This window comes from Colossoma macropomum, unplaced genomic scaffold (genome assembly GCF_904425465.1).
Source record: "Colossoma macropomum unplaced genomic scaffold, Colossoma_macropomum, whole genome shotgun sequence".
In the NCBI taxonomy this organism is placed as follows: domain Eukaryota; kingdom Metazoa; phylum Chordata; class Actinopteri; order Characiformes; family Serrasalmidae; genus Colossoma; species Colossoma macropomum.
The window spans coordinates 619,955-632,818 of record NW_023496020.1 but is presented as its reverse complement, the minus strand read 5'-3'; the positions used below and the strand labels follow the sequence as shown (position 1 = coordinate 632,818).

The 12,864-nt window shown below is 38.0% G+C and overlaps 1 protein-coding gene across 1 annotated transcript; it reads left to right on the top strand.

Annotated features, from left to right (window-relative positions):
* Nucleotides 1-1,054: 1,054 nt before the first annotated feature.
* On the top strand, nt 1,055-11,065 carry LOC118804020 (CDC42 small effector protein 2-like). Its single transcript, XM_036564615.1, has 5 exons — nt 1,055-1,126; nt 2,623-2,915; nt 4,276-4,377; nt 8,795-8,870; nt 10,971-11,065. Exons 2-4 carry the CDS (start codon nt 2,862-2,864, stop codon nt 8,864-8,866), a joined length of 228 nt encoding a protein of 75 aa, XP_036420508.1. The 5' UTR covers nt 1,055-1,126; nt 2,623-2,861; the 3' UTR covers nt 8,867-8,870; nt 10,971-11,065.
* Nucleotides 11,066-12,864: the final 1,799 nt, after the last annotated feature.

Genomic DNA, 12,864 nt, shown 5'->3' with positions numbered 1-12,864 from the left:
CTGATATTTTTCATCTGCACCATTTAAGGTGGAGCAGAAAAATCTAATAAGAAGCCAGAACTTCGTTTTATTTCTGCTGCAGTCATTATCTCAGGACAGTAAGAGCATGTCTACTGGAGGATGGGTTGAGGATACTCTACATGGCTCTGATAATAACTGTCCACTCTGGATGACCTAACAGTGTAATGCTATGTTGGTTTGGAGGAGAGTGAGGCGTTCAGCAGGACAGTGAGTTTGGGCCCAGTGCCCGTCCGGCTAAAACGCTACGTGTGAGCAGGCAGCTGACTCACTGCCCTCTGTAACCTAGTTTTGATAAAGTAGCTCAGACATATTTTACTCCCCTTAAACAGTGAATACAGAGGTGAACTAGTGAAATAAGTGGTAAAATCAGATTATCTCTGCTGTATTTTAATCCGCCTGTAAATATGATATCAGTTTCTATCACAGTTAATGTTAAGACGCGTCAGTAGCGCCATCTGGTGGCTCCACTCAAGACCAACGGCTGAATTGAGTTTCATTTCTTATGCATGTATGTATGTATGTATGTTTGTATGTATGTATGTATTTATTTATTTAATGTATATATCACGATTTAATTACTGTGTATGAGAAGATTAATCATCACCCATCACACATAGCGGTACTGTTTTCTTGGACAAAACACAAATGGTTGTTTTTGTAAATGAATCGGAGAATGTTTCACATCCTTTTTCTGTCATAAAGAAATTCAAGAAAAATAAGGACAGGAAAAGTCAAGGAGGAAGTGGCGAATCCGCTGAAGTACAAAAGATAAGCACTGCGCAGTTTCCGCTGAGAATTATTTATAGATCAGCTAATCGTATTTGTTTTCTCACCCGTTTTCCGACAAAACTCCCCACCCTTATTGCGACAAATTCCACCTATATTCTGCAAAAGCCACGCCTCTCCTGCGCTGGGATTGGTTGAAAGTTCGCCGCGGATACTTCTGAGCATGAACTGTTATCCAATCCAAGCGCAGAAGTTGAGAAAGCAGCCAATCCCAGTCCAATCACGGCGGGACGTTGCGGAATACGGGTGGGGGTTTTCGGATTAGAGGTGTGAAAAGAACATTTTTTTTTCTGACAGCAGCTTCGAGGAAGTAGCCGAGGTAAGGCTCCCTAAATTCATTAAATGTCCCTTTCTGCTTAATAAAACACTTTAATTTAGTGAAACAGGGGTAAATCGGCCACCTAAACACTTTCTTTCACGTAGAGATAAGCTTGCTGAGGAAACAAAGTTAAAATCTGTCCGTTCATTCGGTCGGTCGCTAGCAGGCATGTGGCTAACGAGTTAGCCAACTGAACTTGTCAAAAATAAACATCAAATCAAGAGTTTATTAACAGAAAAAAGCTTGAGTTTGGAGCTTATTCCGCTCTGTTGTTAAATTTCCGGTTTGTAGATGTGATTTACAGCTGTGAATTCACTTTTAAAAGCGGTTTAAACTCAGCAAAGTTAGCCCGAGTTAGCCTAGCCGGCATATAAAGGTCAGTTTATGTGCTGTACGTTCATATATTAACATGACAAGCAATTAAGAACGTTATTCTAACCATCCATACAGTGATTTTGACGAGGCTGGAGTTTGCTTCCTATTCGCCAGCTTCTTGTTCGAATTTTCCCGTTCCACCTTAAATAGTGCAGCAGTTACATTCAGGCGCTCCGGCGTTAGACTGTAGAGGTTGTAGTACTTAATGTGGAACTGGAAAATTCGAACAGCAAATTGAAGTCAGTAATTTTGTGGAAAATTATGGGAGATTTTTGTGTTCAGATTAGCAGTTTTCAGTTATACTATTACATGCACTATTATAATTAATATTACACTCTTAAAATGGTTCTTCAAGGATTCTTTAGTAAAGGGAATGGCTCTGTTTAGAACCCTGATTTCTTTAGAGCCATGTCATGCTTAAATGGTTCTTTGCATGGTGATATGGTTCTTCAGATTGGTTGAGAATGTGTTGTATATTTTGAAAAGAGTTCTATATAGCATTTTCTGTTGTTACTTGACAGACATGTTGTGTATAGATTTGTATAGAACCTTTTTGAAAATGTTTTTTAACTGTAACCAGCTTGATGTCTTAAACATTTTTTGGGTGCTGTACCATATACAACACATTCTCCATCAATCTGTAAAACCATTTCAGCATGCAGATGGTTATGTATGGGACTTCACTTCCTTTACTAAAGAAGCATCTTTTTTAAAAGTGTAGAAGATGGAGTAGGTGGTAGATGATAAAACCAACAAGTTCTTCCCATTTCTGAGCCAGTTAAGAACCAGTTTCCTGTTTTGTCAGATTTGGTTGGTTGTAGCTGGACTGCTATACTGACATGTATGACGTCATATGTCTGTAAAAACGTTACAGAAGCAGTTATAAAAATCCTGACCTTCTTTTGGGTGAGTGAATAAGCAGCACTTATGCTGTTGATGTAAATAAAGGCTGTCTGTGGGCCTCCAGACTGCTGTAAGGAAATGTCACCCAAACCACAGGCGTGTCATGTGCAGGGGGCCTGCCCAGCCCTAATGCAGCCTTATAACGACTCACAATTAAGTGAAAACCTTGTTGGATGTCTTTAATGCCGGCTGTTTGTTTGTTTGTCTGTTTGTTTCAGGGGGCGGTGACCTGCTGAAGCCGCGCGTGTGTGTGAGTGAATGTATCTGTGTGTGTGACAGCGCTGGTGAGGAACGCCTGTCTTCAAAACCTTCACCATAATCGTCTTCCGGCAGACGGCTGTGGAGGACTGAGCAGGAAGACGAATAAGACAGACAAAAAGCCTCGTAATATTCTGAGGAAGAAGACGAGTGCGTGTCAGGGAGGAAGTAGCTGTAGTTTTAGCCTTTTTAACTCAACATGACGGAGTTCTGGGTTTGCTTTAGCTGCTGCGTCGCTGAACAGCCCCAGCCGGTGAGTCTCAGCCAACAAAAAAAGCTTCTAAAATTCACTTAAACTATTCAGGCTCCGCCCAGTAATTGTGCCATACGGTTATGAGGTTGGGCAAGCTTTGCAGAACGCAGATAAAAATCATTCAGCCTGATGAGAAACTGTAGAACAGACTAAGTTTATATCACAATACCTACATTTAGAGTCAGTTATTCATTCAGGCTGATGAGAAACTGTAGAACAGACTAAGTTTATATCACAATACCTACATTTAGAGTCAGTTATTCATTCAGCCTGATGAGAAACTGTAGAACAGACTAAGTTTATATCACAATACCTACATTTAGAGTCAGTTATTCATTCAGCCTAATGAGAAACTGTAGAACAGACTAAGTTTATATCACAATACCTACATTTAGAGTCAGTTATTCATTCAACTTAGTGAGAAACTGTAGAACAGACTCAGTTTATATTACAATACCTACATTTAGAGTCAGTTATTTATTCAACCTTTTATAAAGGGTCATGAAATGTCTGAAAATTATGATAAAACAGTGTTGAAAAGATTGTATTAATGGTGCTTATTCTCTGATATCTTCCTAAGTTTGTTCTTAAATGTGTTCTTGAGAAAGGTCCTAAGAAAAAAAGTCTATGTCAGATTTGTGATGTATTCTTAAAGCACAGAACCGTTCTTACCTTTGTGCTCTTGAGAGTGTCTAGATTCTGTTCTTACCTAAGAACAAATCCCAAATATGAAAACACTGGTGAATGTCAGAATCTTTGTGAAAACTGCGTAAGTGGGTTTTAAGAAGAAATTTCAACTTAAGAACGGTTGGTGAATGAGGCCTAATGTTCAGAACGGTTCCCCAACCAAAAATAACCAGCCAACTGGTGTCAGATACGGACCACTGAAAATTGAAAAGTTACTGGTATTGTGATAACGTAAGTATTGTGATATAAACTAAGTCTGTTGTACAGTTTCTCATTAGGTGGAATGAATAACTGACTAAATGTAGGTATTGTGATATAAACTGAGTCTGTTCTACAGTTTCTCATTAGGTTAAATGAATAACTGGCTCTAAATGTAGGTATTGTGATATAAACTTAGTCTGTTCTACAGTTTCTCATCAGGTTGAATGAATAACTGACTCTAAATGTAGGTATTGTCATATAAACTGAGTCTGTTCTACAGTTTCTCATTAGGTTGAATGAATAACTGACTCTAAATGTAAGTACTCTGATATAAACAGAGTCTGTGGGATGAATAACTGACTAAATGTAGGTACTGTGTTCTACAGTAGTGAACACTGACTGTCCTGATGAATCAGTTTTTATATTATTGTTCAGTTTGTTTATTAGTTTATGTTGTGTTTGTTCTCTGCAGAAGAGGAGGCGGAGGATAGATCGGTCGATGATTGGAGAACCCACCAACTTTGTTCACATGACGCACGTGGGCTCGGGGGACATGGGGATGGGTTTAGCAGCGGTGAGTCACCAAACACTGATCTCATATCATCAATCAAAGTCATGTATCTATAATAACTACACTGCCACATGCCCTTCACCAGCAGGGACTAAGCTTTGGATACACTGTCTGTCCAAATGTTTGTAAACTCCAGAGTTTCTAAATAGTTAATAGTGAGTTTGTGCTGCAGTAACCTCTGCTCTTCTGGGAAAGGTTCTTGATGTTGGAACATTGCTGTGAGGATTTGATTGAGCATTAGTGAGATCAGGTACTTATGTTGAATGGTCAGTTCTGGATCACTCCAACTCATCTGAAAGGAATTGGATGGAGCTCCATCACTGCAGAGAACACAGTTCCACTGCTCCACAGCCCAATACTAGGGGGCTTTATAAGCATTTATGACTAAACTGGGAAGTTGCTGGGAAGTTAATGCACTTGAATGTCAGTGTGACTCATAACTCCTACAGAGTCTTTTAAGAGCTCTGTAACGTTACTTCCACCTACTGGCACCCAGAACAAGAGTTAACAGTAATTAACAATATGTGTTAAGTGATTTAGGCTTAAAAACAGTTTCTGTTTTTGTATGTGATGCGAAATCACAAATTGCAGAAGGAAAACCTGGATAATTGTAGAGTTTAGTCATTCTGAGAAAAATAATTTCATATGTCATTTTTGGTGCTTAGTTAAAGAGGAATTCCACCATGTTTCAAAATTCCTGCATAATTCAGAGTCTGAGATGTAAACAGAGTGATTCAGAGTGGTTTGGTTTGAAATGGTTCAGATTTCTTTACAGTGATGGTGATAGGAACCAGGGGTCACCATGACTACAACACAAATGTAAACATTTATTTACTATCCAAAACCACCAGTGAACCTACACAAGTCTTCTGAGTTTTATATGGAATGTTGATGATGGAAAATCTGAAAAAATACGTTTTCTTTGGGGACTATTTTGCCTCACAACACTCAGCATGTATCCCTCTACCATGAATGGATTTTAAGTTCTCAAACTATCATAAAACAGTGTCTCAGTCATCAGGCAGTGTATTCCTAACTTCATGCAATAACTTTTGTGAGGGAGCTTTGAGATGTGGATGTCTAGTTCCTATCAATACCACTGTGAACCATTGTGAACCATTGTGACTCGGTAAGTTTCTCTAGAACTGAGCATTTCACACCAAACCACTCTGAAAAACTCTATTTACATCTTGACCACTAAATTATGCAATTTTTAAAAATCAGTCAATATCACTTTAAATGGTGAAAATCTGTAACCTGCATCCATGTTTATATTTATTATATTTATACTATAAATATTTATATTATTTATAAGTAAATGAAGCACTAACAAAACAAGTAGAAGGTTTTTAGGAGGTCTGCTCTCACAGCAGCCAAACAAGCACTCTTTTTGCAAACTCCAACAGTTGAGGTTATGTGAAAATTTTGTGGTGGGAAGTAGGAGGTCCAGAGTTGGAAAATTCTGAGTTTTCCCAGCGTTACCATCAATCAAGGCTTTCATTCAAGTGTATTACAACCGCTCAGAGGGTCCTTCATTCAAACAGGCCCCCGCAGCGAGCAGTGTTATCTTTAGCTGGGACAGATATTTGGCAAAAAATCTAATGTAGACAGAATTGTGGTCAGACCTAAGAGAACATATGGACAAAAGAAAATTTAACATTATACATATGGACGTTAATGTATTAATATACATTTAAAGGAATCGTTCAGTGAAAAATCAAACTCACTGAGTGTTCCACTCAACCCAGCTGGACTCTGTCCAGCGTCTCAGAGTGTTCACTGCGAACAGAAGATGAAGGAGGTGAAATCTGATTTTGGGGCAGTGGTGGGCTGGAGGTTAGGGAACCAGCCTTGTCACCGGAAGGTTGCCAGTTCGACCCCCTCAGCTGACAGTACGTGACTGAAGTGTCCTTGAGCAAGGCACCTAACCCCCAACTGCTCCCCGGGCGACGTGGATAGGGCTGCCCACCACTCCGGGCAAGTGTGCTCACTGCCCCCTAGTGTGTGTGTGTTCACTAGTGTGTATGTGGTGTTTCACTGCACGGATGGGTTAAATGCGGCGGTCTAATTCCGTTGTGTTCAGACACAGTTGGCTAAAAAGGTTCATTTCATTTTCATTTCATTTTTCATCAGCCAATACACATTTTGAGTCCAAATTGTTCTTTTTTAGTTTAGCACTGGAGCTACAAGGCTAATTTAGCCAACAAACAATACAATTCAACAGTCACCCAAATAGCATGTCTGTAAAAATACATCCCTAAAAGGTCTCTCAGCCAACTCAAAAAAAAGGTGGCACAGACTTGTAAATGCGGTTTATGACAGAGTGTGCCTCACTGTGGCCTCTAAACATGAGCTAAACTGTGGACCCACACCTTAGACAGCAGAATCTGTTCACACACCACCTCAGGAGTCTGATTGCTGATCTAGAATCAGCATTTGTGACAATGATCTTCATAAATATGGAGGCATCTGATCTGAGATCTGTCCTGCTTTGTGCATAACAGCCTCTGGGGAAGTTTATGTTTATGGCCCTCAGTGAGTCACACTGGGTCCTAAACCACATCTACAAGCCTGCTCCGCCTTAAGGAAGTCCTTAAGGATGTGGTTTGAGCCGACTGAGAGACATTTTGGGGATTTATTTAGAGAAAAGATTTGGGTGACTATTGACTTCTACTGTTTACTAGCAGTATTAGCCTCAAAGCTCAAGCAGGAAACCAAAGAAGCGAAATGTTTTGGCTGATGGAATACATCTGGGGTAGGCTTTTTTGGGGTAAGGGTTAGATTTTTTTTTTTACTAAATTATTCCTTTAAATGGATATTAACCCATTCATGTCCATATGTGAAGTGGTGAATTTCCTTTTGTCCATATGTTTCCTAAACCCTGAGCACAAATCTGAAAATATTTCTCAAATTTGTCAAACATGTTATGGCTTGAAACAGTTTTTCTCACTTAAATTATCCTTAAAATTAGAAAACCCAAAATTGATTGTGAACGAAAGTATGAAGTATGACGCATCATCACCATATTACAGTTAAATGTTCATTAAAACATGCAGTAATATGTTGTTATAGCATAGAAAAACAAATTGTCTTTTTTTTTGTTTAATAAGAATTTGATGTAGTTTGTAAACATTGTTAAAGTTCAAAATGTACTGTTCACTCAATGTACATACACTCTTTAAAAAGATGGTTCTTCAAGGGTTCTTTGGTAAAGGGAATGGTTCTATATAGACCCGTGAACACTCAATAGACCCTTTGCATGTCATTTGAACTTAAAACACTCTTTAGACCAAGTTCTGCTATTTTTTTCACATCGTACTAAATGTACTTTGTCGACCGTGAATGGGTTAATTTTGATGCAAGTCAGTGAGATTTTATTCCAAGTAATTCTGGACTGATTCTGTTGCTTCACACAACATAAAATATCCACACAAAGCACAGCAGGAGCTTTTGAACGACAGTGATGATATAAATCTTTATGAGTGATTGTGCCATAAGGAAGTCCAAGTCAGTCAGTTCCAAATATAGACACATTTTATGGCCTTTACAGTAACAGAGGGTCTGATTTAAGGATGTCTACAAGCTGGTGTGTAGAAATGGAGGAGGTTAGGTTGCTTAAAATGCAACAGAGTTTGTCAATATATGTATATAGTAAAGTGTACAGTGTAGTAAAATGCGTCCAGGCTGTTCTCAGGTACATGCCAATGTGTACAATATCACAGTTACATAAAAGGTTATCAGTATAAAACTAGAATAACAGTATAGAAACTGTGCAGCTGCGCTGTCCTTAAAGGGCCCATATCTTACATTTTTCTTGCATTTTATTTTTTCCCCTCTGATGTCCTTTTATAACGTTTGTGTTGTTTTATGTAACAAAAAAAATTCATAATTCATTTTAACAGACTTACTTGTATGTAAATGAGTTGTGACATCACAAAAATTCAAAACTGATTTCTTTTGCTTTACTCTCCTGTCTAATCAGTCCATATATGAAAACTAAACAGTTTTCAGTTAAGTTTTTGTGATGTCACAACAACTCATTTACATACATTTGCTTGTTTAGCCCCCCTCTATTGTGCCTCATTTAAAAAGCAGTCCGAGCTGAAACATGCCTTATAATTTCAGCACAAACGGGCGGGGCTAAACTGCTGTAGGCTAAATAAGCGAATGTATGTAAATGAGTGACATCACGAAAACTGTTTTTGGTTTAGTTTCTGTAAAAGGACTGTTTGGACTGGAGACTAAGTGGTAATGTTTACGTTCTACATAGTAGTCTCTTTGCAGCATAGAGAGATAGAGGTAAATAGATGATACAAAGCACAGTGCACTAAAATAGAAAGCTTGTTTATTGATGTTCTTTGTGTTTGCGCTGTGTCATCATGTGTAACTTTTTCTTTCTGTCTGATGTTGTTCTGATAAGGTGGACTCAGTGCAGGCGCAGATGAAATCGAAAGGTGGTTATGGAAACGGCGCACCTGAGAACGCACAGTGACCAGGTGAGAGTCTTAATTAACACACAGCAACAGCAGCAGTGCTGAGTAAATTGATATCCACATGAACACGCCTGTTTCAGCTAGTTGTAACAGGACTGGAAGGAGAGAGTCATTTCACAAAGCAGGATTTCTGAGTTTAGCCAGATAACTTAAGCCCAAAATTGAGCCTGTCCAGTAGAGCTGAGAGACGTTCCTATTGGACGGTCCTCAGTTCTGGGCTTAAAGCAGCACAATGTAAGGTTTTTTGTTGTTTTTTTTTTTCGTTAAAACTGAAAGCCCTGTAAATTTTGAAGTAATGATTTAAAACTCCGAGGTATCAGGACAGACTTGGTGGGAGTTTTTCTCACCACATTATATGTCTTTACACATTATCGTCACACACATAGACTCGAAAAGAAGGTCAGGCTCAATGTTTAGGCCTCAAATGATCTCAAAATCAACATTATACTGATAAAGGTATGATGACAACAGTAGATAATTCACTCACATCCTCAAAAGACGCATCCTTTATCAAGTTCAGACTGAGCATAGATATAGATAAAGGGGTCTTAAACTCATTATTTGGCGGTGACTATTTGAATTACATAACATAAATATTCACTTAAGCACATTTTATTAGCAATTATTCTGTCACTACAAACAGTATTTTTATTATTGTTATTGTAGTAGCTTAAAATGTGGTAGATCAGTAAATATTTGTGGTGAATTAAATCTTAAATTACTTTTAACAGTAGAATTATATGGAACCCTTATTTTGATAGCATTGGCATCCTTGCTGAATTTGAGTGAAGTTACTCTGATAGAACTGTTATATTTGTGTTCTCAGTGGATTAGTTTGATGTGACCGTTCACTTCTTAAAGGGCCTGTATCATTCTTCAGGTTGATAGAGAATGTGCTGTAGATGGTTCTATATGGAACCTTTTTTTAAAGGGTTTCAAAAATTTCAAATGTGCTTTACATACTATATCAAACTCCTCTTCAGTTTTCCATGATATGAGCCCTTGAACATTTTTAACAACTTTGCAGTATATCTGAATTAGTCACAGGGTTCGTATAGGTCACAGAAAACCTGGAAAGTCATGGAAAATAAATGTGCCAAAATCCAGTACTGAGCTCTCCTTGGAAATAATAAAATTGAAAAATGTGCTTGAAAGTCATGGAACATGTTATCATGACTTTCTGTAATCATTTTTATTACCTAAAATACATTCATGCACATGAGTATGCAACGTTAATTGATTCATTCGAGTGTGTGTATAATTGATAATATCTTGCACACCAAATGTGATTTTCGGACATCAAATCACATCAAACAGATTTTCGGACATCAAATCACATCAAACAGATTTTCGGACATCAAATCTGTTTGATGTGAACTTGAATAGTGAATAGATTCTGTAAACCTTATTTCATACATATTCTGTCCATTTTTTTCCACTCTGTGAAATTCCAAAAAATTGCGTTTTGTCCATTGTGTATGGTTTTGATGCAAAAAAAAAATTACGTCCAAATATTTTGCATTTTCATGTCGCTTTCATGCGTTGTGTTCTGTGTGTAACAGCCTTTACACTGACTTCTCTGTCTGTCTTTGCAAGCAGTTAATAATTTAAAATCATCAACATATTAAACTTTAATTTAGGTTCATATCATTTTTTTCCTGGAATACTTAAATCCTGGTCCTGGATTTTATTTTATTTTTTGGTGCTGGATAAGATGGGAACGGCTAAAGTGTACGAACCCTGTAGTTAGATTTTGTGCATGTGTCCAGTTTAGAGTTTAGATGTGAGTAAATGCACGTTAGTATGCAACGTTAATTGATACCATCCTCTGGCAGGAGGTAACTTTACATTATGGTGTAGCTCAAAGGTATTTACATCAAACGTGATTTATTAATACAATTTATTTGGACGACAAATTCATTCGAGTGTGTGTGTAACTGATATCTTGCACACCAAACGTGATTTTCGGACTGTGAAAATATGACATTGTTTCTTCATTATTCATTAGTCCAGTTTAGAGTTCACATAGGAGTAAATGTACTGTGTGTGTTGAACTGTTTTAAATAAATTGCAGCTAAAACAATGTATTGTGTGTTTCTGCAGGGGGTGTGTGTGTGTGTGTGTGACCTGCGAGTGTGTGTGTGACCTGCTGATCTGAACAGCGAGGGATGCTGGACTATTAAAAAAAAAACAAAAAACAAAAACAAAACAAAAAAACATCACAACAAAAACCCACCACACTGGACGATCCAAAGAGTCAGACCACTGTTTTGAGACGTTTTTGTATATTTTTGTAACGGAAGCACTGTTATACGCTTACAGCTTTCTGATCGTAATGTAAAAACAGCCAAGGAACATAAAATGATAACGATTGATCTTAAATGCCTGTTAATGCTTGTGTGAGCAATGAATTATGATCTAGTTTCCATTTTCTTAATGGATGCTTATTTATTTCATGATTTGTCTCACAGAATTATAAATATGGTGGCTGGGCCACTTCACATTTTGAGGCATCGTCTCTAGATTACAAACAACCTTTAAATGATGATGAGGAAGAGGAGAGATAAAAGCCATTAGAAATATAGTTGCATTTGTAATAATTTGCTTTTTTCTTGTATTTTATACCTTTCATAAATATTTCATATTCCCTGGGTTGCGGAATATCTTTTCCTCCTCAATGCTTTTAATTGTGCGCTGTTTCAATAAACTTGGCCTGTGCAGGCCTCACTGTAATATTTTTCCTGACGCTCTTATTCGTTTCTTTACTCTGAAGTATTTTTGTACAGACACCATTCGATTTTCATGCCCAAATAAAAATGGCAAACTGCACTGTGTAGTGTTTTTCTTTTTCTGTGTGTTTAATTCATAAAGTCAGGCTAACAACTGCAGAGTAACCACTTTTTTCCTGCTATATTTTACCTTCTGTTGTGAATTAAAGAGCTCCTATCTTACATTTCTCTTATAATTCTTTACCACAGAGCTCCACTTATAACGTTTGTGTTGTTTATTTACCAAAAACAGTCATAATTAATTAATTTCTACATCCTAACTCTCTTTGAGCCTGTTTACAGCTGGTCACTTACTGCATCTTGAGTATCAGGATTTTATCTGGAGGCCAAACTACATAAGAATGTAAGTTTAAATGCACCCAAGACGCACTTAAAACAGATACAGATCTGATCACTTAAAGCACTTCAGGAGGTGGACTGAGATGCATCTGAGCCACGTTATAGCAGCGTAAACACATACATCACTCCAAGATGCATTCAACAACCGAAACTCCTCCCAGTACAACTGAAACCCTTTCTAGTACAGCCAAACCTCCTCCCAGTACACCGAAGCTCCTCCTAGTACACAGTAAAACCTTCTAGTACAAACAAAACTCCTCCCGTGGGTGGGGCTAGACTGCTGTAGGCTGAATGGGTGGGACTAAACTGCAGCAGGCTGAATGGGTGGGGCTAAACTGCAGCAGGCTCAATGGGTGGGGCTAAGCTACCATATGTGGACTGTATGGACTGAGGAGTAAACAATACGTTTTAAAACTAACAATGTCGTCTTACTTTGAAAAAGTGAACTTGGGCTGCATTCAGTCCCGACAAAATGTAGGAAAACGTTTATTTAAATGGAAACAGTGGTGCGGTGAACACTGTTGTGTTACGCAAGCATTGCAGCTATGGCAGCTAAGAAGACCGTGCATTACAAATCTGAAATGTTTTCAAAACATGATATAAAGAGCGATTGTGGAAATCTACACATACACTAACCCATACAATAAGTTAAAATGAAATATTAGCTTATTCTATTAAAAGACCTTTACAATAGAATACTTACAACAAACACGTCTTCTAACATCCTAAATAGCTGCATACACCAAGCTGTAGTGGCCATTTGTAGAAACTCTATAGACCACTGTAGTCGTGTCGTCATTTTGTAGTCTGCGCCATTCTCTTATGTCCATATTAGGAACTCCGGGTCTGAGCTCCATTTCTCTATGGCC